This window comes from Asterias rubens, chromosome 13 (genome assembly GCF_902459465.1).
Source record: "Asterias rubens chromosome 13, eAstRub1.3, whole genome shotgun sequence".
Lineage (NCBI taxonomy): Eukaryota > Metazoa > Echinodermata > Asteroidea > Forcipulatida > Asteriidae > Asterias > Asterias rubens.
The window spans coordinates 2,333,473-2,360,903 of NC_047074.1; the positions used below are offsets into that span (position 1 = coordinate 2,333,473).

At 38.1% G+C, this 27,431-nt stretch overlaps 1 protein-coding gene across 1 annotated transcript in view; it reads right to left on the reverse strand.

Moving 5' to 3' along the window:
* Positions 1-1,848: 1,848 nt before the first annotated feature.
* The window catches only part of LOC117298299 (glypican-6-like), a 67,615-nt gene continuing 42,032 nt past the window's right edge, over positions 1,849-27,431 (reverse strand). The window contains exons 4-8 of the mRNA XM_033781453.1: positions 25,807-25,972; positions 20,413-20,543; positions 7,980-8,275; positions 7,339-7,511; positions 1,849-4,769 (exon numbers count right to left, since the gene is read on the reverse strand). Of these exons, the coding sequence (XP_033637344.1) occupies positions 4,546-4,769; positions 7,339-7,511; positions 7,980-8,275; positions 20,413-20,543; positions 25,807-25,972 (990 nt within the window). The 3' untranslated portion in view covers positions 1,849-4,545. The remainder of the gene's footprint in view (positions 4,770-7,338; positions 7,512-7,979; positions 8,276-20,412; positions 20,544-25,806; positions 25,973-27,431) is intronic.

A 27,431-nucleotide genomic window follows, 5' to 3' on the forward strand; every position in this document is an offset into this window, starting at 1 on the left:
AACAGCATAGTAACCAGATAATCATGTACAAGCCTTCCTCCAAAAAAACAATTCGGAAACTGCATAACAATAATAAACCCCTTCCATAACACAAAACCCTAAAGGGACGTGGAATACTGCAGGAACGCCGAGGTCTGGGACGAGCACAAAGAACAGACATCGTCCAATGACTTGCCTCAGTGACTTGCCTTAGTGAGGATGCCTTTAAAAGTGCGACGTCATATGCAAGGGGCTTATACAGTAATGCTTTATCTGAATTGGTGGCTTCAGCTACGGCTGTTTCTATGGGTGTTGCAAAGGACATCCTATACTCCAATGCACAATGATGCAGCCATAGCCTAAGCGGTAGCCACAAATTCGGATCTTATACTAATCATCATAACCATGGTTTAGTCAGGGTAACCATGGATGGATTTCACAAAGAGTTAAGACTTGTCTTATCTCAAGTTAGTACGAGCTACTCATCCTAACATAGGACCTACGTTTTTAATATCTCCTAGGACTAGTCCCAAGTAAGGACTACATGTAGTACTAACTCTTTGTGAAATCGACCCCATGGATTCAATAGTCTTTCAATTGGTTAACAATTAATTTAAACAATTCTTAAAACAGTGTGGTGGTTCGCGTACATTATCCTGATAACTAGGCAAATCAAATAAACAGATAAAACTTTTAAAGACTCTCTGATGAAATAGTAGGTGATTTTAACTGAGAGTAACTTGCATATGCTAATATCTATCACTTTGCTGCATAACTTATTAATTATGGAATAACCTGTAATTGGAGTTTTTAATGAACTCAAAAAGCTTAACAGTTTCAAATATGTTAACGTACAAAATAAAAATTAATACTTTGATGATGTTTCTATGGAAACAAGTCCAACATGTACTTGAGAACACTTTTCAACAATCTTCCCCCTTTTTCAAATGACCAGCAAGTTTCACTAGAGGGCGCGAATCAATTAGTCTTCACCACAAGCTTATTTATTATGGTACCAGAGGCTTCTTTCCCAAACATTTGCTTAGGCTCCTACTCCAGCTGACCAAAGTCTAGAAACAGCCCCTCCAAGTTTAGGCTTGTGGACAAACCACTGAGCTTTCTAATAATTTTTGTTTTTACCAGCATAGCTTAAACAGTGCCCTCTTGTGACCATACATGTATATACACCAGCCTGATTACAATCTGTACAAATGCAATTCACAATTTCAACTACGCCTGGTTAACACTATAACACTGAACAACACTTGTTTTTGTCAAGAATAAACAACCAGGAAAAATACTGGGAAAAATAATGAAGTGTAATAAAGCGAAAGTCATTTACATGAGTAACGAATGTGTACAACCCTCTGATTTATAAAGTCACTTTTTTTTTCAGACAAAAGAAAAGGAGTGTGACTTATCAATGGGAGACTTTTGGTGGCAGCAGACTTACCAGGTAAAATCCATTGTTCTCAGAACTATGCAAACAATGAAAATTTACCTGGTAAGTCTGCTGCCACCTAGCGTTCCAAAGTCTCCCATTGTAGAAACAAAACAAAATGTATCTCAACAAAATGGAATTTTTGCAGAACAACGATGCCAGGGCAAAGTGTCATCAAATTTCTCACTGGACAGATTCGCTTAGCATGGAAAAGTCACGCTAAGCAGAAGAAGCCTGTCATCAGTCAAAAAGGCCTTATGCTTCTACCTTGTCCACGCCATGTTTGCACCAAAATTACTTTGTATAGAGACACATTTTTCATTTGACATGCAGAGGCTAACCAACATTCTGTAAATTTGTCGCCTCATAAAACACTTTCTTGCCACAGTGAGGTAACATGTACAACACAGTATGCCCTCCTTTCTTACATATTATTTAAAATCAAAAGTGCGACAAGTTTTTTTTTTTACACACACACTTTTTCTGAACAAGGTCTAAAATACATTTAAAATCCATTTTCAAGTACACATGATTTTTTTAAACTTTACTTTTATCTACCCTGTGAACATCCGACCACCGGCAGTTTTGTTTCCCGTATTTTCTTTCTGTGCTTAACTCCGTCTCCCCACACCACTTTTTGTCCATCCCGCACAAAAATTAAAGGCTTTATATTACAGTGCACATATGACAGCCAATAATCTGTTCTTCCCAAAAAACAAAACATAGTTTGAATAAGTTACACAATAATCTAGTTTCGACTACAGCAGCTAGCTTAACCCCAAAAAAACAAATAATACAAAAACTTTACCACATTTTTTAGTTGTAAGTAGTAAATAGTTACAAGTCATGTTTTGTTAAAATACCAACGGCGATTTCTCCAATCAGTTTACATCTCATCACGTTTACGCACATTCGCTTTCTCTCTCGCATTTACGCTCTACTTTGACGTGAATTTTTGTTTCTCTTTTTCTTTCTTTTTTTTTTTTTATTCTGTACATATTCACATTGTGTTAAACCATGGTGTCTATAGCAAAAATGGTCCACATTTTTTTAAGATTTCTTTTAAGTTATACAACTTGACGCAACACTTCTACACAATGCATTGCAAGACTACAAACATATGTTTGGTTAAGTACTAAATTATTTGGTAAAAAGCTTACAATGAGGTACATATTATTTACAACTGCGGGCAGTTTTGACTTCACCTCTTTTTAAATAAAATCCAAAACAAACTCTACAACTCCGGGGTATATCTTTTGAAAACCTCAAGATTTAAAAAGTAACATGGCCACACATATAAAAAGGCAGTTTTTTAAAACGAATTTCTCTTAAAGTTAAAAAAAAAACAGAGCAATATTTTTTCCAATTTGCTTTTTTTTCGCCAATTGTATGAAAAACCTTATGTGAGGATAACAGGGGTCGGGAAAATTTCAGTTACATGGATACTTGTGAACACTTGGATACCAGTGAATATTTGAACTGGCGAGATAAAATACAAAAAATAAAACCAATACAAAACAACATTTCTAAAAACCTGTGTCTATAAAATATAAGTAGAATGCATTCTTTGCATAGCTTCAGATTTAAAAAGAATATCAAAACAAAATTTCCTCCGGTGTTTTTTTTTCTCTCGTAGGTAAATTAAAAAATTGTCCAATCAAAAGGCAGGCAAAAGATGGGTGATGTACTTTTTTAAACAACTCTTCTTGTACTATTATAATATTTCTTCATGCAAATTTATTATCATTTTGGCACCATTTGAATGCAAATGTAAAAATCATGATTTGAAATTCACAATCGTAAAAATGATTGAAGATTTTAGCGGACTTTATCAGACTGATTGTTTCTTGAAAATGTGGGGTTTTTTTTGCAGTTGTTTTTACTAATGGTTATTGTTTTGCAAGAATTGTTTGTCTCAATTGTACAAACAGTCTCATTTAACTTAAAATGTTTGTCAAATATCTAGCAAGATGTAATATTTCTATGTGTAATTTCTTCTAAGCGAATCTAACATGTTTATAACAATCACACATAATTTGCAAACTTTAGCAAAGAACTACCAAAATTACTTCTAGGTTTTTGATTTATTGTTTCCAAAAAATTGTGATACTTTTTTTCAAAAAGAATTTATGATTTGGCAATTTTTATAGTAGGATTGTACAAATTAGCTTTATAAAAACGAGCTCAAAACTGCAACAACTCACATGAAGATTTCCAAACATTTAAACACTTAAGCTCTAAGACCATATCCCAATCTCACAAATCTGTCAAGTACACAAATTTGCTAAGCTGAGAAAAAATCTTGCTTAGCAGATACAGGTTACCAGCCAAAATCTAATGTAATGTACATTACTTGTGACTGGTATCCGGCTTATTTTCACTAAGCAAATTTAATTGTTAAGCAAGTTTTTCTGAGCTATAAGACTCAATGTGATCAATACATATTAAATACTTGCTTTAAAAAAAATCATTTTTAGTAAAAAATTACATAAATTACGCTTAATTGAGTGCGCTTAAAATAATCCAATGAATCTTTCAGAAGGAACATTTATTTGTTTACTTAAGTAGTAATTTTATTTGATATGATCAAACTGTTTTAAAGAGATATGAAAAAAACAGAGCGCTTTACAACGCACATTATTGGATGTTCTAAAACTCTAGCTGTTTGGTCGAAATTACGGAAGGGTCAAAAAAGGTCACATTTATTCATTATTTCTGTTTAAGGTCGAAAGTGAACTTGCAAATATTGGTTTTAAATACTTGTTAAATGCATATAAGCACTCCGGCTGCAGCATGTTATTTTTTTCTTACAAAGAGCTTCCACTTATTTTTTTACAAAAGAACTACTTCTACCACAAGGGCTACTAATCTTGACATTATTAGGAAAAAAATAAGAAGAAGAATTTTTTTACGCTAATTTGTTGACCTACTTACAAGATTAATATGGATTATGAGGGAAGAATAAATCCCTAGGTGAGCTTTTTCTTTTTCTTCGAAAAAATTCCAGTGCAAAATTCGCCGAGATGCTGTTTGTGACGTGATAACTACAAAAATAAAAAATAAACCCGACATTTAAAACAAACAAACATCTACAAACAATTCTGAAATAATAATATACCCTGTGGCTACCAAAGTAAACGGAACGTTAAAACGGTTGTTACACACACGGAGACGACCCATCGAGTTGCATAACTGATGTATAACGACGAGGCATCGTTCGGGGGTTTAATCGTCGGCCTGTAGATGGGATCTTCTATATCGGTGAACGAGACGTCACCGGGGTTGACTGTGACGTCATTACCGTCACCGGAACCGCTACCGCTGCCTGATCCGCTGCCATATCCTTCAGCTATTTTGCAAAAGAGGAGAAAACATGACAGTTAGAGATGATGAAAACAGGAAATGTTTTTGTGATTGTTTTTTTTTTATTTGAGAAATGTTCCGTGATGCGATGATGCAGGAAGTGTTGACGGAAACTTATCCTAGAAATATGTTCTTATGGTTTGAAGGCGATGTATAAAACAATAATCTCGTACTTCCTTTAAAGGTTTAATTGATCTGCTTTCCAAGAACCAAAAATGATATGAAATTTAAACAATATTTTACACCCAAAAAGAACATGTTAATGAGAGCAAAAGGACCTGCCCAGAAAAAAATCAATGTCTACCAATGTGTGAAAAGAACATGCAGGCCTGCAATTTCATATCTTTTAGAGGGCTAGTCCATTTTCATTTTGCAAAGGGAACTTCCATTGGAAAATCTTTAAGTCTATGTGAAACTTTTGACAGAGTCACCAAGGCCACGCCCAGGACTGCAGATGCCATGGCCTATGTGTATTTCCAGGCCCGACATGTCATGATTTGGACATGACACTAACATTTTAAATAATTCATTATATTTATGTATATACAAGTTAAACAAAAGTTAAAATGCAGAATTTCCAATCTTAATCTGGAATTCAGAGACAGTCTTAGGTTCACATTCATCAGTGTTAAAAAAAAAACTCTCTCAGCTTTAATATCAGACAGATATTAATTAATGCAATTGGACCTTGGGGCAGAAGGCATCTTATAAGATCGGCAAAGTCTCATCAGCAGAGATGCTATCTAGGTCATGTTTGAACCAGACGAGAAATGTTTTCCATTCCGACGTTTCCACGTCAACACTAGTCTGGACATTACAAATAACTCTGTTCAACGCCCAGAGGACTATGATGGCAAAGTTTTTCCGCAAAGGTCTCGAGCTGTTTGGGATCCTCATGACTATGTTTAAAGGCACTGGACACGTTTGGTAATTGTCAAAGCCCGGTATATTCTCACTTGGTGTATCACAACATACGCATAAAACAACAAATCTGTGAAAATTTGGACTCAATCAAAGTTGCAAGAGAATAATGAAAGAAAAAAACACCCATGTTGCACAAATTTGTGTGCTTTCAGATTCAGATGCATAATAAAAGGCTTCAGGCCTGAAGTGTTTTAATATTAGAGTATGAAATTACCTGTTACTAAAAAACTACATGTCTGTTACTTCAGAGGGAACCGTTTCTATCCATTGCTCGTTACCAAGTAAGTTTTTATGCCAACAATTATTTTTAGTAATTAACAATAGCGTCCAGTGCCTTTAAGTTCACTTTCCTAGCGTCTCACAAGAGTCTTATACGAAGATGTTATCTACTATGTTTACAGAGTATGACCGGCCACGATAGCTTGAAGCTGACAGATTAATTAATGACCAAAGCAGACTCTGCATGGATGACATTTGCAACCAGATGCCACATCTTATTAATGCAGCTTCACTGAGATGTTTTGGTCGCCCTTTATATCCCAATTTTATCAGGATAGACCTTAAAATGCCTGACACACTTAACTTGCTCTGGGGTGATTCAACATTTCCACAAGTCAAGAGAGAGTAACCTGTTTCATTCCCCCCCTTTCCACCCCCCCCTTTCCAACCCCCCCCCCCTCTCCCCCCCAAAAAGAAAGTACACAACAATGTTGATTTGACTTTTTTCCCCCAGCTGGTGGCTCATTGGGTATACTGTGTTTTGGCCAAGTGGTCTAGCGCATCAAATTCAAGTTCTGGTGGCTGAGTCATCATAATGTGTTTTGAATCTCGGTCCTGACATTCTTGTCCTTGAGCAAGACACTTGTTTCTATAAATGCTCCTCGGAGTTGTACATGTGTCCTGGCTTATGGACTTTACCATGTACAATGTATGAAGGGCACCAAGGCATTTTCTTTTTGGCAAAGGGCACCCTATGAGGAAATTGTAAATTTCTACAGGAGCATTTCAAGGGCACCAAGGCAATGGCAAGGGGCAACGGAGGCAATCGCCTCTGCTCCGTGAAGTATCAGGCCTGAGCTCACGCCCTACCAAAGGGGCTTCTGGGTTATCAACATAAGGTTTTGGATATCGGCGGCTAGAATCACGGAGCTATCATTCTATTTCCTTCAACCTGGACTAGAGAGGTATTAGAATCAAAACACTTCTGTCCCGTGCGAATTTCAACATAAACTGAGCCTGCTTTACCCATTGTGGCTCCAATGATTATTAGGGCATCCTATTTGGTCTTTGGAAAAATGTCGGGCACTAATTTGGGTTGACCAACTTATTCATTATGGTGTATGGCTTCATATATTGTTCAGGCTATTTAATCACCTCACAGGACAAAAAATCATGAAATCTGACTTAAGTCTGAATAGAATCATGCCTGGATTATCAAACGCCAACAGGAAATGTACTGTGCAAGTTATTTATGTAGGATGTCCGTAACAAAACAGCAAGTTGTCCACTTTCCTGTCACACATGTTCTTTAATGACTTTACGGTCCTTCAAACAATGTCAACTTCCCTTGAAGAATCACCCTTAAATGGTGCAACAGGGTAAGTCAGTTTCGATCACGCACAAATACTTACTGTCGACCCACTCAACATCTTCTCCGTTGAAAGCTCCAGTCAGTCTGTTGGTGATCGTCCGTAGAGAAGTGATGTGTTTGTTGATCAGGAAATTTGGCTGTGATGATTCCATGGCAACCTCTGGATTATGGACTTGATTGGCTATGCCGTTACCAACAGGTGGATGGTTGTAGCTAGTATGGTAAAAATAGATGACAATTATCAATTAGTATTAACAGGTGCATTTGCATATGAAAATGAGTAAAACCAAATAAATTTACAATCAAATGAATATGAAAAGTAAAGTACAACCAAATAAACCCCCCTTTAGTCATTGTTTTCATCCCATTCCAAACTGAAAGGGGCAAGGCGGATCTCATTTTGTAATGAGCACTTCCACTGGAAAATCTTCATGTCTTTTGGGAAACTTTTGAAGGAACACCAAGGCCAACCCCAGGGCAACAGATGTGCGCTTGTTCCACTGGAAACTCTTTATGTTTTGGGGAAACCTTTGAAGGGGCACCAAGACCAGGTGATGGCATCTGTGTATTCCAGGCCTGCAGATGTACTTGCAGATATAAACCGCCCAACTGATACTTCCCCATTTCCAAACTGATATCTCCCCGGCATCATACCCCTTCATCATACCCCTTCTCACTCACCTTCCTTTTGTCTGTCCATTCCAACAGATATCAACCACAGTGACATCGGCAGCGACGTCATCGCAAATCATATACGGCAGTAACGTCCAGAAGCCCTTGGTGTCTTTGATATGACCTCTGACATCCTTGATCAACTTCTCCATGCTGGTCGTGGTAGGCGTGATGGCAGGTGAGGACTGCTGCCCTCGACGCCTAGATGAACCTCCTTCTCTCTGTCTCTTGACGCTGCGTGCTCGCTCTCCCTCGATGCCGACATCGCGCTTTGAGATGCGTGGCTTACCGCAACCTTGGAAAACCTAAACACAGAAAGAGATTTAAGAAATCAAGACTAATTAATAATAATAATAATATTTAAATTTGTATTGCACCCCTTGGATACAATTGATCAAAAGCGCATTTAACACATGTTAAAATGCATAGAATGGAAGAAAAATATGGGGGAAAAACCTGATCACCAGGCCAGGCCAGTAAATCTGTTGCTAAAAGAGAACTAACATTTACTTTACAAAATATAGTCAGATCCCTGCTGGCATCGGCAATGTTAGATCTTTTTCAGGAGACAGACGCCTCTAACCCTACCTATTAACCCAACTCATCTTGATCTTAACAACATTCTCATCAGATGTTTGAGGAGGGGGGCATATTGTAGAAAGCTCTTCAGAAATGTTGTTTACTTCTATTTGGGATTTGGGTGTAAAAACTTCCTTAGCATCAGTGCTTTTCCACACATCAGTGTTGGGTACAAGTAATACAAATAATAGTGGAAAGGAGTTCGAGAAAATCTTTGTATTATTTCACTATTTCTTAACCAATACTTCCCCATGTTTAACTGCAGCCAAACTAATCTTCACACACAGATAAAATTGTATTAATTAATAATGAATGAACAGGAAAACCAAAGTATAAAAAAAAAATTTATTTAAAAATAACACTGCAGAAATGTCATCCTGCTTGAATGTACGGGAAAAATAAATAATTTATCTTATAGCCAGGGGTCGATTTCACAAAGAGTTAGGACTCGTCTTATCTCGAGTAAGAACGAGTAACTCGGTTTAACTTAGGTCTAGCCTTAAGGTCTGCATGCTACAGTGCAGGTTTGGGACTCGTCCTAAGTCCTAAGAGTAGTCTTAAGTTAGGAAGAGTTTTGTGAAATCGACGGCAGGCTCCAGACCCATCATGTCATTGTGCAATTCACTCACTGTGTCAGAGCAATCAAATCCTACATACTTCATGCTATTCATACATTATTCCACAGTAGAAAGCAAACTGTTCCTTAACAGAATCAAACAGAGAGCCCAAAAGAGCTTTCCGCAATGTTCAAACACTAAAAGCAAAAAATCCAGGAGTTTAGAGAAAGTCCTTGTGTTATTTCATTGTTTCTTGATCCCTTCCCAGGTGTAGCTAAACCGTCTTAAGTTTAAAGGACGGGGATTAAAATTCTCGGGTTTGTTGACCAAGTGGTATCTGAAACCCTGTCTTATTATAATCATTCCCATGCTAAAGTAATAGATGGATATCTACAACTCATTTAGCACCAGACTGTGAACATATTTGTTTCCATTACTTAAGTTTGCTTTCTGAAACCAAGTCTTTGGCTCAACACCTAGCTTAGGTTCTGACTGCATGTTTAAAGCTCCATGAAAAAAGTGCATCTTGCCGAGGCAAATACAGAGCCAAACCGAAGCTACGGTTTCAGTATTAGACTACAGGGGTGCGTTTTCTCGGTTGTAACCAATAACTGTTTCGGTTGACGTTGGGGTTGGTTAATCACTGGCCGTTGTCTAAAACAGTTATTGGTTTCAACTGCTAAAATACACACTAGGAACACTAACACAAGATGCCTACCAACATGTTTACTCCATGTTGACAAAGTATCTAGTAAGTTCAGAATAAAGCCCTATTCACGCGACAGCACTTGAACTGCGATCCCTTACTTAATTTTAGCACGGTTGTAAAATGTTGGTTTGACAATATTTTACAAGGGAACTTAGACAGTAAATTTGTTTACGTCCTTTCACACAAGGTAAAATTTTACAACAATGCTACAATTTAGCAAGGGACCCTTGCTAAATTTCTCTCATGTGAAAGGGTTTTAAGACTACAGGTAATCGCAGCATGTGTTGATTCTTTCTGATTCTTGCTGATAGAGCATTTCTCTATGATGATATGCACTCGTGAACAGGAATCAGATCAACAAGATGACACTCAAAACAGGCTACTACTAGTAATAAACACAAACTTTATGAAAACAAAACACCATTAGAAAACATACAGAAGCCTGCATTCCTGACCCAGTGAACTCTATTCATCATACCCATTGACCATGCCACTGTAATTGCCCTCCACCTTAACACTATACACTCTCCGGAAAGGAAAAGAAATCCTGCTATATTTTTCAATTATTCTGTTGGAGTGAACCTTTTGAGTGATAATCTATGAGGTACGCTGTTAATGCGTAGAATAAACAAGGATAGAGAAAGCAGAGGCCTCATGTATAGGTACAGTGTGAGGTCTCACGTTGGGGCTGAGTAATGGGAGGTGTACATGTACATGTATTTACTGCTGGTGATGAGTAATAATATGGGTAATAATATTGATAACTAATCGATAGTTGTACACTCTGGAAATAATACATGTTTCTTGAGAAAATACATGTACTTTAGCAGGTCCTAAACTTTGCTCTTGAAACATGTTGTAGGGAGGGGCAATCTTCCTCTGGGAAGGGGCACTTCGGTGAGGAAAATGTAAAGTTGTCTTGGAATCTTGCAAAGGGCACCACAGCAAAAGCAGAAGGCGCACCACAACAATTGCTGTGGATTATTTTGAGGCCTGCTTTAGCGATAACAAACTTCACTCAACAAGCTTTTTATTCTCAAAAGTGTATAAATGAAAGAAACAGTTACGAACAATTTTTAAAGAGAACATTATGAAATGATTTCTCTCAAATATTCCTATGACACACTTTCTCAAGAAGGCAGATTGAGTTTTAGGAATCAGGGAAATGCTTCTTGCCTTTTCTTGAAATCAATCATATCCTTAAACTGCAATAAATGTGAGATAATTGCATGAGCGATTACGACATTTGGCTTGCCTGAGCAGATCTTCCATTTGACTCTAACTTGAGAGAAATAATTCGAGAGAATGAGTGGGCACAAATTGCCAGGGGGAAAAAAGGGAGCAGGGGGCCTTCGTAAAGGAATTTCCCCACATCTCTTTGCAATGAGATCAGACCGTGTGTCGCAATGACACAATAGCAACACAATAGGGACTCCATTATACACGTTTTCCAAGGTTCCCTCATGTACAATTTATACTGACCGCAAAATCTAAAGAATTCCTGCGTTTTTAAAGGCAGTGGACACTATTGGTAATTAATCAAAATAATTATTGGCATAAAACCTTTCTTAGTGACGATTAATGTGGAGAGGTTGATGGTATAAAACACTGTGAGAAACGGCTCCCTCTGAAGTGCCATAGGTTTCGAGATAGAAGTAATTTTCCACGAATTTGATTTCGCGACCTCAGGTTTAGAACTTGAAGTATCGAAATCAACCATCTAAACGCACACAACTTCGTGTGACAAGGGTGTTTTTTCTTTCATTGTTATCTCGCAACTTCGATGACCGATTGAGCTCAAATTTTCACAGGTTTGTTATTTTATGTATATATTGAGATACACCAAATGTGAAGGCTAGTCTTTGACAATTACCAATAGTGTCCACTGCCTTTAAGTCTGTTTTCTTATATGTATCCACTTGGCTTCACCCCTCGACACGTGTTAAAGAAAATAACACAAAATGAGGAACTCCCACAAGGGTTTCTGAGTGAAATCTAAACTTTCTATTTGGTGCCTTTGTCATGTTTGTGTGGGAGCTTCAAAGGAAAATTACCCAATTATGATGTTTGATTTGGCAACTTTTACAAAAGGGTAGTTTCCCCCGGTGCCAATGGTGAAATGCAATCATATGGATGTATACCTCTTGTGAATTAAAACGTTCGGAGAATGTGTCATACAGAGAAACACTTCAGCTTTTCTTACAGATTGTTACACTAACATAAAGAAAGCACGGAAACCACAAACTTGCAAAGAGGAACAGTCACAGTGTACTTTGCTAACACTTAAAAAAAAAAAAAAAAAAAAAAAGCAATCAAAAAAATAAAGAGAAAACTGTTGAAAATCTCCTACAATAATTCCACACTTGATATTTGAGATGAATATATTTCAACTTTCACATATGCCCCCCAAAAATGTTCCACCTTTTTTCTTTTCTTACCCATAATTTTTTTGGAGAAAACCTAATTTAAGATCAACATTTATTCTTTCCCTCAAAAGTACAAGTACTTTTGCCTGTTTAACAATAACACAATTAAACTTTCCCCTATGTAAATGTCAATGTAGTGCTTAAAGAAAAGAAGAAAAAAAGTTCCACCTTTTTTGTCTTTTTTCTTTTCTTACCCTAACAAATGCCGGAGAATATTTCAGACAATATTTTTTTTTTAAAATGCTTTCCCTCAAAAGTACAAGTACCTAAGCATACTAGAATGTAACATTAATATATTTAAACTTTGACCCATGTCCGCACCAATGTAGTGCTTGAAGGGGAAAAAAAGTTCCACCTTTTTTGTCTCCTTTCTTTCCATACCCTAAGAGTACCGGAGAATATTTAAATCAATATTAACATTTATTCTTTCCTTTAAAAAGTACAAGTACCTCTATAGCGTGTTAACAAGAGTATATTTCAACTTTAACCCATGTCAACACCAATGAAGTGTTTGAACAAGAAAAAAGTTTCCACCTTTCTTTTCTTACCCTAACAAATAACGGCGAGTATTTTAATTCAAGATCAACATTTATTCTTTCCCTCAAAAAGTACAAGAACAAGTCAACCTGATTGATCTACCTTCCGTTTCTCCCAGAGTGTTTTCCTTGAGTTAATCAGAGCAAAAATACCGCCCTTTAAACGACTCACATCCTGCCCAATTAATTGCTCCATTTTAGTTTCCATTTAATTCCTCTCGAGAGAACACCTTCGCTACAAGGTCTTGGATAATTTGAGAGGATGGTGAAAGGGGGCCTGGTGCCTTCCTTGGAAGAACCCCAGAAGAGTCTCAACTCAGACACAACAAGAGAACCCAATCAAGGCGCAGACACCTCATCTCAAGTTCTCTCCACCTTCCAAACGTGACCCCAACGAGAGAAAAAACCCTGACAGTAAACCTTAAGAAATCGCCCCAACTATGTACATCAACACAGCGACAACTGCTGGTGGGGGGCATTGTAAAAACATCTGTGGAGATTTGGTGAGGCTGCGATGAGAGATGGGAGAGTGTGATCGCCATGGTTACGCCTCTTGTGAAGTGAAATCGTCTTACTGCATGACTCATCGCAGTCATTGATGGTTGGGAGCCGGCAGGAATTAACACCCAAGGGTTACTGGCTGAGAATTATTGAATTTATAATTTGTTGGGTATCTGGTGAGACTGTGACAGAGTAAGCAATGATCGGAGTGGGTGGGTATGAATAATTTATTCGAGGGATTGGTCAGTAGATCTATAGCTGTTGGCATGACTAAACCACAAGTCCTCAACATGAAAGTACGATCTACAAAATGACAGAGAAGTAAAGCTCCTGACATGGCTTGTCTGTATAACGGAAATTGTTTTGAAATCTCTCCCCGGATTCAACAGATTTGTTTTTCTCGCAAAAAGAAGGGATCAATTAAAGAGGAAAAGACTACTTTTAATCACCTTGGAAATTAACAACTTACTCTTTGAGTAGTTTAAGGGTATCTGCCATGTTCAGAAATACTAATATGAAAACTATTGAGAGATAAGTTATGTATTGACGCATCATGCAGCTTGCAACAATCAGGGAGATATTAATAATAATTCAACATAATAAATAGTAAAAACAAATTTCTATAATCAGGGATATTTTCAAATTTGTTCATCAGAGCATGGAAAGATTGGTTGGTTTTTCAGGGAGCTTTTGCAGAATCAGGCAAAGTCAATTTGCAGCTCTGCTGTACATGTAGCTAAAATAAACACTGCAAAATGAAACTTATTATGATAAAAAAAAAATCACCAAAAAAGAAGACTTACTTTCATTAAAATGGTGTGATTTAAAATCAAGGAAAAATTGTTTTCCTTCCAAATTTCAGTTGAGAATGGGATATGCACAAGTTTGTCGGGGGGGGGGGGGGGGGGATGTCAGTTGACTGTAGGGGGAAACAAGTGAATTATTACACTTCAACAGGCTTAATTTGATGGAACCCTCACTTCATCATCACCTCAAGAACTCCCCTGTTAATTAATCAATCATTCCAAAGTGGGAAGTGTCATTAGGAAATAAAGAAGGTGAAGTATGTACTGTAGTGGTCATGGGGCAAAATGATGGTCAGTAATAACACTGACTGACCCCAAAGGGTCAAGACACCAAGCTAAATCTTTCATCTTGGGGGCAGTACACTGTACTTTTGACTGGTCAGTCTAAACACAGAGCCCAATTCCAAATACTACAAACTGAGGAAATGGTAACCCAACTCCAAACTTTGGTGCACAGCCAAAACAAAGTTTATTATACCCCAAAAATTCCCTCCAAACAATTGGGAGCAGTCAAATTAAACTGTTTACAATAGGGATATTCCAGTATCCCCACTCCCTCCCTCTGCTAAGGAAATGTCATGTCTAGGGTTTATCTTCTCATGATCCTACCATAGAGAAAGCACTCTATGACCCTACTCAAGGATTGGGGGGGGGGGTGGTGAGCAACCTGATTGGTGACCTACAATTGACCTAAAGTGGGTCAGCGCCAGGGCGGTGACCTGAGGTCATTTTGTGGTTGTGGGTAATTTGTCAGGATTGGATGTGTTGTTTGTTTGTGCCCAGGCAGAGTCTTAGCCTCCAGTGGTAGTTTCATCAACCTGGATACATTTATCCCTCAAATCCCCCAGACTGCTACCTGTGGTTTTATTTTCAACCCATGGATTGATTTCAGCAGGAAATACAGCGCTAACCATGTGTCTTTGCTGGGAATATATATCATGCCCAATATGGGGGCAGAAGGACGGGACCCAAATGTTCCAATTCTCATGAAGACGATCAGAGCATACTGATTGAAATGTTGATTTGTCAACCACCAGTTTACTTCAGAACCAACACTACTCAAAAAAAGATTTTCACATAATACTACCACAAACTTCACCTAATTATACTTCCAAAGTTTCAAATCCTACTTTATGTTCGCATACTTTAAAGGCACTGGACACGTTTGGTAATTGTCAAAGATCAGTATTCTCACTTGGTATATCCCAACATTTAAGCATAAAATAACAAACCTGTGAAAATTTGGGCTCAATTGGTCATCGAAGTTGCGAGAAAATGATAAAGAAAAAACACCCTTGTTGGACGAATTTGTGTGCTTTCAGATAGGAATAAAAAGACTTCTGGCTAGAAGTCTTGAAGTCTTTTAATATTTTAAAATTACCTCTTTCTCAAAAAATACGTTACTTCAGAGGGAGTCGTTTCCCACAATGTTTTATACTATCAAAAGCTCTCCAATGCTCATTACCAAGTCAGTCTTTAAGTTAATATTTGTTTTGAGTAATTACCAAACGTGTACCTTCCCTTTAACACACTATTTTGCTCTTGTACATCTCCCAAAAATCCTCTAAAGAATTCATGAGATTCCAAGCACACAATAAAGACAATAGAGGGGGTAGCATGCCCAATCATCTTCCCTGTCTTTCTAAACCTATGTCACTCCACTGCAGGAGGAAAGCCAAGATTCTTAGATGATTTTTTTGATTTGGCTCAAGGAGGAACTGCTTTTCAAACTGAATAAGTGTATAAGAGGCAACCAACACCAGCTGCTACCCATGAAGATCTAATTGGCACTAGGAGGCACAAAAAAATACTTTCAAAGAGAAGTAATTCCTTAAAGGAATGGTACATACATGTACCTTTGGTAACTACTTGCTGTCACCACGATGGATGGATATCATTCAAAACCACAATGAGTTAAATACAGAATGGAAGGGTTATAATGTAATCATGTGTACTGTGAAAGATGCATTCACCACGTTATATTGCAGGCAGTCTGGCATAGTTTACAACTCAAAATCTCAGTGGATGATATTGAATGGTCAGACAGTAGGAGGGTTAATACCCTCATTACAAAAAAGCATGTGTGTTTTCATAGACATTGGACAGCAGATTCACAACATCGTGATGACTTAATGAGTTACACCACTAAGCCATGCCTGTTTAGCATACCATTGGAATGGAGCAAACCCCATCATCATGAGTACTAAACAAAACCTGTAGACCAATCAAGTTTACTTCTGTATTTTTAGTAGCTTGGTAACTGAAGGAAGTTATAGACCCACACTGAACAATACAAAGGAAACAGACACCCACAAGTTCCCGAAGTCCCAAGAACAAGACAAACACCCGATACCGACTTCAACCACACCCAAACAGTCATTTCAACACTTCTCAAAACATTCAGAACAAAAGCCTCACAACAACCAACGTCAACAACCAAGTTGAGTCACGTCCCAAGAAAATCTACACCTTTTGTATCCCCCCAGTTCAATTTCTCTCGCTAAATGTCTACAAAATCGTGGGATTACAGCCAGTGATCTCACTTATTAAACTCTATAATCAGGGTGGTTGGGGCCAGTTGTGCACACAGTAATCAGCCTCATTCCTCAGGTGAGATATGACCAGACATCAAGGGCACATACCTCGAATAGTTGACAGGTGGGGCATACAAGTATGCCGCCAGCGGCTTTCTGAAAGTGTTACCCCCAATAGCTGTCTTTATCTCATGCTGGCTGGCTGGAAAGAAAGTGGCTGGCTTAGTATCTCAACCTCTACTGACGCTAATGATGCTGAGTTGAGGGGTAGTGGGAGTGAAAGGCATTGTAGACAGCTTGACCAGAGAATGACTTGACCTTCTTTTCGGATACTGCCCCAGATTTTGAAAGTTCTATATTCCAGGGTGAGAGTCATTGCTGACAGAAGAGTCTGAAACTAGGCCCCACATTTTTAGGATGTGTATCGAAATGATAACCGTTAGCCCCGAAGTTACAGATTTCGCAGAACTTCAAGGAACAGTATCCTCAGCACAACAGAAGTAGATCAGATTTGTTTAACATAGAATCTGACAAATGATTCCTGCTTGAATCATTTCTAAATTTATGAGGGTTGGTGAATGTTGAGGACAAAGAACATTAGATGGGTTTAATGTTCAAGTACCTGTGACATTTTTTGCTTCTTCCTCATCAAGTTGACACTGTATTCAGCTTAACTTTCCACATGTTACCACATGTACTTGTATTGTTTCCTTTTTTCATACTTTCGCTTTTAAATCAGTATTCTATAGACAAAAGCCAATCATATCTATGACCCCACCTTTAAGTACTTTTGGCTGAATGGAAGTACAATGTAAATGACGATAGAAAAAGTGTAGAAGACAAATTAGGCCACCTGACAAATGCTGTACACGTTCATCAAGGACTACAACTCTTTCTGTAAAATAGGCCACTTGACAAATCCTTTTTTACATTCATTAAGAACTACAACTCTTTCTATAAAATAGGCCACTTGAACAAATCCTTTTTTACATTCATTAAGAACTACAACTCTTTCTATAAAATAGGCCACTTGAACAAATCCTTTCCACATTCATTAAGGACTACAACCATCTCAGTGTCTCAATCTAACAAGAAATCCTGACATGTCCCTCTTGTTTAACCACAGGCCTCCAAACAGCTCCAATTCATCAGCGGAATTATATTTCCACCAAGTCAAATGAACTCCGCGGCACGAAGTATGACACTCCTTCATGAGAGGAGAATGTCATCGTGTCTTGTGTGGTTTGTTTTTCTGTAACCCAGCCGCACATAGTCAAGTCATCCTGGAAACCAGACACCACTTTAACACTTATTGTTCTCCAGTCAAATGAAACTAGAACTGTATGAATCACCGCTTAATGGTTGGCAATTTAGATAAATAAATCAGAATTGCTCATAATAACACTCATTAGAACAACTGAACGTGCTTGGAATATAAATACATAAATCCACTTTTTAAAGAGAGTTAGGCTCAAAAGATTCTCTAGGTTTTGATGAATCAAAAATATTACTGCAAAATAGAAGATTATCTGCTTTTATTAACTGCTTTATGTGGTTTGTAGCACATTTGTATAAAACCCTTCTTCAAAAGCCCCTGAAACCTCTAGTGTCTGTGTCTCTAGAGAGTAAAGACCTTTTTTAACTGTCGTCTATGTGGTAACTCAAAACCCAAAGCAACGCCCAATTGTTCTAACTTATAAAAAAAATTGAAGCAATCATTTGGACATGTAGTCTAAATATCCTACAAAGTTGGTAGATTTTTATTTTGAAGGAATTTCAGATAAAATTGGGAACAAAACTCGGAGGCCAACTTCACTTCAATTCTCAAACTTCAACTACAAACCTAGAGTGAAATTAATTGCAATTAAATAGAAGACAAATCAACTGTAATGGATTACAATTGTCATAATGTCAAATGAAGGTATCTGTACAAAGGGTGTATGTCTGATTGAAAGGCGTAACTTGAAGAAACATTATAATCTAAAACCCCTATTTAGACAATTCAAACAAGTTACACTTCCCACAATATTTCCTGAGCACGAACTTCCGTTTCCACTTTCCAAAGCAAACTTCTAAACATCCTACAACAATTACTGAAAATATCTCCGATCCAGCTGTTCAAATCTCCTGGCTTTCAGACTATAGTATCCCAATGTTGCTTTGCTTGTACTCAAAATAACCCCCGGCAGGGCGTACGGGTGCTTAGGGGTACACCATGGGTGCTCCCGCACCATGGGTACACCAAGGTCTCCCAGACAAAAACAGGGACACCATGACCAAGCTGAGAAAAGACCATTCTTGCCTGATTTGTGGGGCAGCCAGGGGTGAGGGTAGGATTACTGTGGAATTCCAACCATAGCATGTCTGGGGGAGAGTGTTAATGTGAAGGTTGAGTTTCTGGCTGCTGCCTGCACTAAGGGGTCAGTGGTTGGGGATTAATTAGGAGGACTGCAACAACAATGGATGGAGAGGAAGGGATGTAAATATTATCAGGGGTGTGATTGAAGGAAAATATGAACAATCCCTGCGCAAAAACGTGAACAAGTGGTGTTCTCTGAAACTAGAGATGAAATTAAACCCTGTCGAAAACCCAGCATGTATAACATTTGTACAGGATACAGCACAGCCTATACACTAACTTAAATGTTAAAGAGTTAAAGTTACAGATAAAATGTAGAGTAACTTCGCTTCACATATAGGCTACATTTAATAAGGTACACATGTGGGGATTTGTCTTTCTTCCCTCAAAAGAAAGTTTTGATCTTCTGAGAACACACAGTGAGTCCAACAACAATAAAAGTAGAGAATGGTCATTTTAAGGGTATTTCAGTTAACGATTTCCCTTGTATAGCAGAGCAAAATGCTATGCAAAATGTGTTAGTTGCTATGATTCAAAAATCATTGCCATTTGTTACTCAATATTAGCAGTCTATGTGGACAAATTGTGTTTAGTAAAAAATATTTTGCTATGCAAAAATGCTGGATGAAAACGTTCCCTGTATTTTGGGCAACAGTGGCTGGATGAGGGAAGAGTCGGAACTGTTTCTTTTATCTACCAATATTTATTTGATGTTTTAAAGTCATTTATGCCTCATGCCAAGTTTGGGTAAAGTTTGCCATTACACTGCTGAATCCATTAAAAACCGTCAACCTGTTGGTCAGATTACAAAAAGAGGAAACTCTCCTGTAGACACGACTTTGTACAGTGTTTTTTCAATTTTTGTCTAGGGTTGGCACGAAAAAGGAGGAGGGAAGAAAAAGAGAAACCCAGCTGATCTGGGCCAAATTTCATAAAGTTGTTAAGCAGAAAATGCTGCTTAGCAAATTTCTTTGTGAAACAAAACAGGAGTAGGGCATCAGTTGCAACAATGTAAACCTTTTGGAGTTTTGGCTGGTTACTAGTTTATGTTCAGCAAGATTTGGCTGTGCTTAGCAAGTTTTAAATCTTAGAGGCTTTATGAAATTTGGCCCAGCTGGCTGGTGATTTAGGTGAATTATGGATAGGATTAATGGTTTTGATATTATGGCCATGGTCCAATTTTATAAAGCAAGTCAGCACAAAAACTTGCTAAGCACAGAAAAGTATTGCTTAACAGAAACAGGTTACCAGCCAAAATTACATTAAGTTGCCCCACTCAATTTTTGCTAAGCAAAGGAATTAACAGCTTTATAAAATGGGGCCTGTTGTCTGAATCAAGGCAATGGCTAGGGCTGTGGCTTTTCAGTGTTCCAGCCAAAGCCACTACCCCAAGTCATTCATACGGACACTACATGTTCTCTTGATAGATACCAACCTTGTTTGTGACTGTGATCGCATTCTCCTGCATGTTCATGATAGCCTCAGAGATTCGGACATCAATGGGTTCCATGACAGATTCGATATTCACTGGTCCTTCCAGACGGTCTACCAGTGTCAACAGGGCATCTACAGAAAATTTAATAAAAAATCAAACCCAGGGTTAGCACCTAATAATGATAACTACATGTAGTTTTTAGCCTATAGATATAGTGCATTTTATAGCTTAATACCCCTGGTCATTGGGCGAATAACATTTATGTAAGCTTCCTCAGCTCCCTACATGTACGTGTACCTTTGAAAAACAGAAAATACATTTTTCACAATTAAAATTCCAAAAATTCTCAAAGAATTATCAGACTGAACAATATTTTCTGACAAGGCCTTCAAAATGAAATTCCTGAGTCTCAAGGATTTCCATGACTACGGGTGGTCTAAGTGGTTGCTAGCGGCGATGTATATGCAACAAAGAAACCTAAATGTTTGGTTAGTCATAAACTTAATTGGCCAATCAGTAGACTTGACCCTAGTCTAAAACCGCAAACATCCTAACACTCAACGTCTTCACATTGGTATTTCATTGTTTGGAATAAAGCAAGCGCTTCAGGGACTGGCAGCTAGTTTAGCTTGACCTTTTTCCAAATGCCCCACATGACCCCATTCAAGTACAAAGTTTAGAAATATGAGAAAGGGTGAAAGGTCGTACCAATAAATTACCAAGGTAACTGCTTGGGGCAGGTCTTGGTGGATGTCAAATTATAATTACATTGCCTTCATACAACAATACTTTCAAGGAAAAATAAGCTATTGGTAAAATTGTGGAATGGCCAGGAAGCGCTGAGTGATGGTATTATTATTAACAATAACCCATATTGATATTTTATTGGGCATATTTTTGAAAAATCAAATCAGGTTTCCACACATGTTGTTGTAAGCTGAAGGCCACCAACCAACAAAACACGTTTGCATTTTGAGCAGAAGTTTGCAGGTATTGAATTCCGTTCTTAAAGAGGCACAGCTATTTCTCTCTGGTAAAGGGGCACCCCTATGAGGACAATGTTGCATTGGAAATTTCGCAACAGGCAATCGAGCAAAAGCATGGGGCACCGTAGCAATTTCTGTGGGTGCCACGGGTTAATTCGAGGCCTGGGTTTACAACCTTTCTGCTGTATGACATTCCTTGACACCCGCATCAAGTTTCCTTTTACTTAGCCCAGACCAAATTTACCTTTCACCATTTGGGAGGAGTTGCCATTCATTTTCACCTCCATTTCTCCCACCCTTACCCAAAGACCAAATATCTCTGCCACCCAAATTGCAGGATTCCTCTTTGAAGAAACCATGTCCCTGTACAGCTACTTGAGCTCCAGCATCACTTAAAAGAAAAGGTTTCTGACCCAGGGGATAGATGAAATTGTCAGCACAAACACAGGTGGTTGCGACACCATGGTTTATTGATGCATGCCCAGCTATATAGTGCAATTTTAACCAATCAGCATTTTTGAGTAGAAGGTTGGCAGTTCTGATCAGGGGGCTTAGGGCTCTGTTGTTCCAGTAAGCCTCCATCCCGTGGAAGCCATCTTGTTTTTATGTGTTGATGTCAGGTTCCAAGAATTACATAGGGGAATTGAAGACAAATACAAAGTTTCCAGCGTTAAACAACAAGGAACTAGTTTAAAAGACAGCTGGGGGCTTTAACATCTTCAGATGTAGGCCTACAATTGCAGCACAAGAGTTTTGGACAAAAACAACAAGAATGACTGGGGTGAGATTAAAACCAGTAACCACTGGTTTGACTGGTTTACTTGGCAGGTCCTCTACCATTAATTCTGTGTACAGTTATATATATGTTTTTGAGAAAAAGTAGAGTTACTTGGTTTAACGCTTGTTTTATGGTTCAATTACTTAGCCTCATTCTGGTGCTCGAAATGTAAAATGGCGTACTACATGTACCCCACCTCTCCATGATCCCACAAACCAGTTAAGACTGGTATTATCTCGAGTTAGAACAAGTTTCTCGTCCTAACCTTGGACTAGCCTGAAGTTTTTAATCACTCCTTAAGAAACCTACATGTAGGACTAGTTTTTTGTCCTACTACCTCCATGTCCTAAGTTAGAACTATCTTTGTGATCGACCTCAGGTATTATTCGTCAAGCTCTGTCATTATATCAGGCATTGTTTTACATGTATGTGTAGGCTATAGACAAAATAAAAAACCAAACCTGACTGCCTGTATCCCCCCAAGTATCAATGTGGTATCAATTACTAATGACCATCACCCAGCAGGTTCTTTCTTCTCCTGTCTGTACCCATGGCCACCCTGAATCCTGATCAAACAACCCCCACAAATGATTTTAACGGACAGCCTTTTGTTGGCAACATATCCAGTCTGTCACCGGAGGAATGTCTGTTTCCGGTCTCCCTCTGGACTGGAGAGTTTTACCTTGTTGTTTTTTTCTTCATCTAAACTGATGGTGATTTATAGAAGTGTTCCTGTGAAAAGAGCTTCCAGACCAAGAGTTATTCATAGTCGAGGTATTTAGAGGTTAATAAAAAAAATCCACAATGATGTGTAAATTGCTCTTGCAGAAGTTGTGTGGGTGCAAACGACCAAAATATAATGGAGTATTACAATTGGAATACAATTTAAAATATTTGATTTCAAAAGAAATTTAAAGCAACAAAAAATAATGATAACATGAACAAGGATGCTGTTCTTAGCTTCTAGTCTTTGTAACATTTGTTTAGGCTTCTTTGCAACGCCGTGATTTCTTCACAAAATTTCAAATCTTTGATTTAAAATAAGACAGAGTATTCTTTTCATAAAGTTGTATTGTGTTCCTCTTTCTGGATGCATAGTTTGATTTTAATGTCATACATTTGTACTTTGTAAACAGACAAACGACACTCGGACAAACGACACTACTGCATGTAATTTCCTCCAAAATGAGTGTGTCCTCAAACATTGTACAAACGTTTAATTGGAAACAACTTGAGATGGGGATCTCCACCCCTCGGCAATGGAATTTCACTCAACTGGTCTCGCTGCTTTTAAAAAGGCCCACAAGAATGATCCCTCTTTTCCCAGCTCGCATATTATCTGGGTTTCTCCAGATAATCAAGTTCTTTGTGGACAAAATCCACAGACTACTGAGATGGGATTGGGGACTCCCCCAACCCCCCAACCCCTCCTCTTGGGACTCATGATTATGCCCATTGACCAGAGCTAATTCGAATCCTTTAATTAGCAGCAAAGTTCCTGTAAACAGATTTCAATGACTTGATTGAATTTTGATACTTCTAGATCATCAGCCATCAATTAAGCGGTGAGGACAAGCATCAGATTAGATAATTAACAGAGGTGTGACAGTCTGGTCACTTTTAGAGGTTAAGACTCTCTAAATCATTTTTAAAAAAATCATCAGGTTTGGTCATTTGAGAGCAGCATGCCTTATACTTCAGGTGATTGACTTGATGCCCCTGGTCTTTGCCTTGGTGCCCTTGAAATGCTACAAGTACAGTAGAAATTAACAATTTCCTCATAGGGTGCTCTTTACTAAAGGAGAAATTGTCCTGGTGCTCTTGCCTTTTCAAAAAGGAAGCATACAGGCCTGAGAGCAGAGTATTTTATTTCTGCGATGGCACTTTTTGCCACTTTCAAGAAACTCTGAAGATATGTGGAAAAAAAATTGACATCCGGAAAAATGTAGGCAAACCACAGGCCTGAAATTAGACATGTTTTACTCTAACAGTTTGCATGTCTTTCAAATATTGTTTTTTTTTTTCGTCAGAAAACTGCAAGCAAAGATGAAAATAACCTTTCATTTCATAACATTGTAAGTTTTGAGCTTTACAACAAAGATAGGCGTCCTTTGCCTTCAAAGTCATCTAAAAACACTTTTTAAGGCCATATCAGGGTTTCTTATAGGATTTGCTCTCAAGGTCAAGGGTCATGACAGATGCTGGGACTACAATATTAAATTAAGCCCAATAAAAATAGCAATTTGGAGACTAATGTAGGGGGAGGTAATGGGTCAGAGGCCACATTTTTGTGGTAATTTTGAGGGAGGAAATATTTGAAGGATTAGGCAACTATCCTTTAAATTGGGTATCTGACTATTTGGGTCATGCTGTGTTTGTTGGCATCACAGGGCGCGGTAGGCGTGTTGCTAGACCTTATGAAATAATGGTGATAATATAATAAGAGGAACATCTGTTTTTGCAAAATTCTTGTAATAAATCTGTTTCAACAGCAGACATGAAATATGTGCCAACCACCATCAAGCATGCCGAACTTCACCCGCAGTCTCTCTATATTTTTGTTTCAATTGAGGCAATTAGTGAAAGTGTTCAGGCAGGTCAACTGTTGTATTTTTCTCAATTTGATAATCCATGAAAACAAAGAATCTGAGACAAAAAGTTGCTTTCTCCTTATCTATAAAACAGCATGGCATCCTTTAACATAAACAGCATGGCATCCTTTAACATTTACTATGGAGTTGGTGACAGTATTAATGCAGGTCAACTTGTACATGTATGTTGCTCAGTTTGTCCATGAAAACAAAACAAAAAAGTTCCTTTCTCCTTATTAGCTATAAAACAGCAGGGTGTCCTTTAAAACATAACAATTTATAATGGAATGGCGTCCTTATCCCATCTGCTTATCAAAATAATCTTGCCCAGTTGTCTCAGCCTCATTAGTCATGTGACTTGTTGCCATGGCAGCACATTCAGATGATGTTATAATGATCGTCTGTCATCAAAACATGGCCAGATTTCTGGCTGAGGAATCCTTGCCCCCCCCCCCCCCCCACACCACCACCACCATTGGATTCCACTGGCAGACACCACATTTTTTCAGCCATGCAGATGAAAGAATTTGAGGATGCTGCCATCAAGAGAGACTTTAATTGAGCATGGTTCGCTTTTTTCATTTTAAACAGGTAGGCCCTTTGGTTGTGATCCAACCAAACCACACCTTAACCCACCCCCAAACCATCATACACTTTCAAATATTTAACCTTGAGAATACATATTTTTTTTTAGAAACATTTATCAAATGTATCTATAAACAATCTTTTTCGCTTGATCCAAAATTTGAACTTACTTCACCGTTCAACTGTTTGTTAATAATCAAGAAGAATTTTCATACCCAACTACATATGTCTGTGCCGAGGAAAGCCAGTTCCACAATTTTTTATTTTTGTTTTCATTACCAATTTTTTTTTCTTCAAATGGCCTCACCATGGTAATTATCCAAGAGCTGATGGTGGGCTAAGGCCCGCAGTCAAGACTCCAAATCAGACAAACCTAACCAAATTACCAACATGAGCTACCGAGATTTGCAAACATTGATCCCTACAACAGAGACAATATGAAAAATGGAATTACCAATATAATTGTTCCACGCTGCGTCCAGTTCTGCCTGCTCTGCTAGACATCCTTTCATTGTATTCAGACACATGTTGTAGCAGGGCTTGGTCGTGGGTAGTCCTCGACAGTGAGGGCAGTATGACATCCGCATTAATGATTTCTGACATTCTGGTGATGGCAAAACCTACAAAGAGCAAAAAAGTAAAATTTGTTAATAGAAATTAACTTAGTGCCATTTCAATAAGGAATACTTAATCATTTTATGTAATCTACCTTAACAGTGGTCTGCTGGACAAATGCTACTTGTAGTTAGGTCAAAATACACTCCAAGTGGTCAGGGTGTCTACTTTGCATTATTGAAAAGCATTCATATTTAATATGAAACCTTAGTGGATGATATTGAATGGTCAGACAGTAGGAGGGTTAACTATGAACTGTGTAGTATGCGTTCATCTCATGATATTAAATATGCAAACTGACAGTGTATCATTCAAAACCACAGTGGATGATTTTGATTGTTCAGACAGTAGGAAGGTTCACTGTGGAACTGTGTAGAATGCAGTGTACATAAATGGCACATTGCTGGCTGACATAATTTATCTATCATTCAAAAACTTGAGGTTAATATTAAATGCTCTGACAGTTTGGAGGATTTAACACAAACATGGCCAAGATCCAATGACACAATCGTAGTGTGTTCTTACTAAGATCTTGGATTCCACCAGGACATAATTAGATGTAATTCTATTGGTGCCTTTCAGTATTATCAATGTCCTGTGGTCCAGACACTGTGACTTCGGTTTCAATATTCCGCAACCATAAACAAAATTTTCCCTGCCTTGCACTCTAGCTCTAATAAATTGTGTGGTACAAACAAGATGTATCCCTGAAGTTTTTCTTAAAGGCATTGGACACCTTTCGGTAAGTGTCAAAAGACCAGTGTTCTCACTTGGTGTATCCCAACATACACGTGTGCATACAATAAAAAACCTGTGAACATTTGGGCGCAATTGGTGATCGAATTTGCAAGGAAATCATTAAAGAAAAAACACCCTTGTTGCATTGCTTTGAGTGCTTTCAGATGTATAATAAAAGGCTTCAGCTAAAGTCTTCTTTTATTTGAGTGAGAAATTACGTCTTTCTCAAAAAAACTATGTTAATTCAGAGGGAGCCATTTCTCACAATATTTTATAATATCAACAGCTCTCCATTGCTCGTTACCAGGTCAGTTTTTATGCTAACAATTATTTTAAGTAAATACCAATAGGGTCCATGCCTTTAAGTACACACGTCCCACAGGCTTTTTTCACCAAAGGAGTAAATCATGATTTTATTCAGGAGAGGCTGAGTTACAGCATGGAGGTTTACCAGGGACCCTTCCTGCTGCATAATTATTACTAGTGTATCTCAGACACACTACTGTCATCGTTGGCTCTAAGGCTGGGTCAGGACAGACTGGATGCATGAGTTTGATGATGAATGCCACTCTCTGACTGTGCATTTGATAGGCTCTGAGGGACACATCTGAAGTACCTCAGATGATGTTTTGATATTAACACTGAATATTATAGTAAGTGCAGCTATTATTCATGTAGGCTATCAATAGACCCCCTTGCAAAATGCCCACACTGCTAGTACACTGA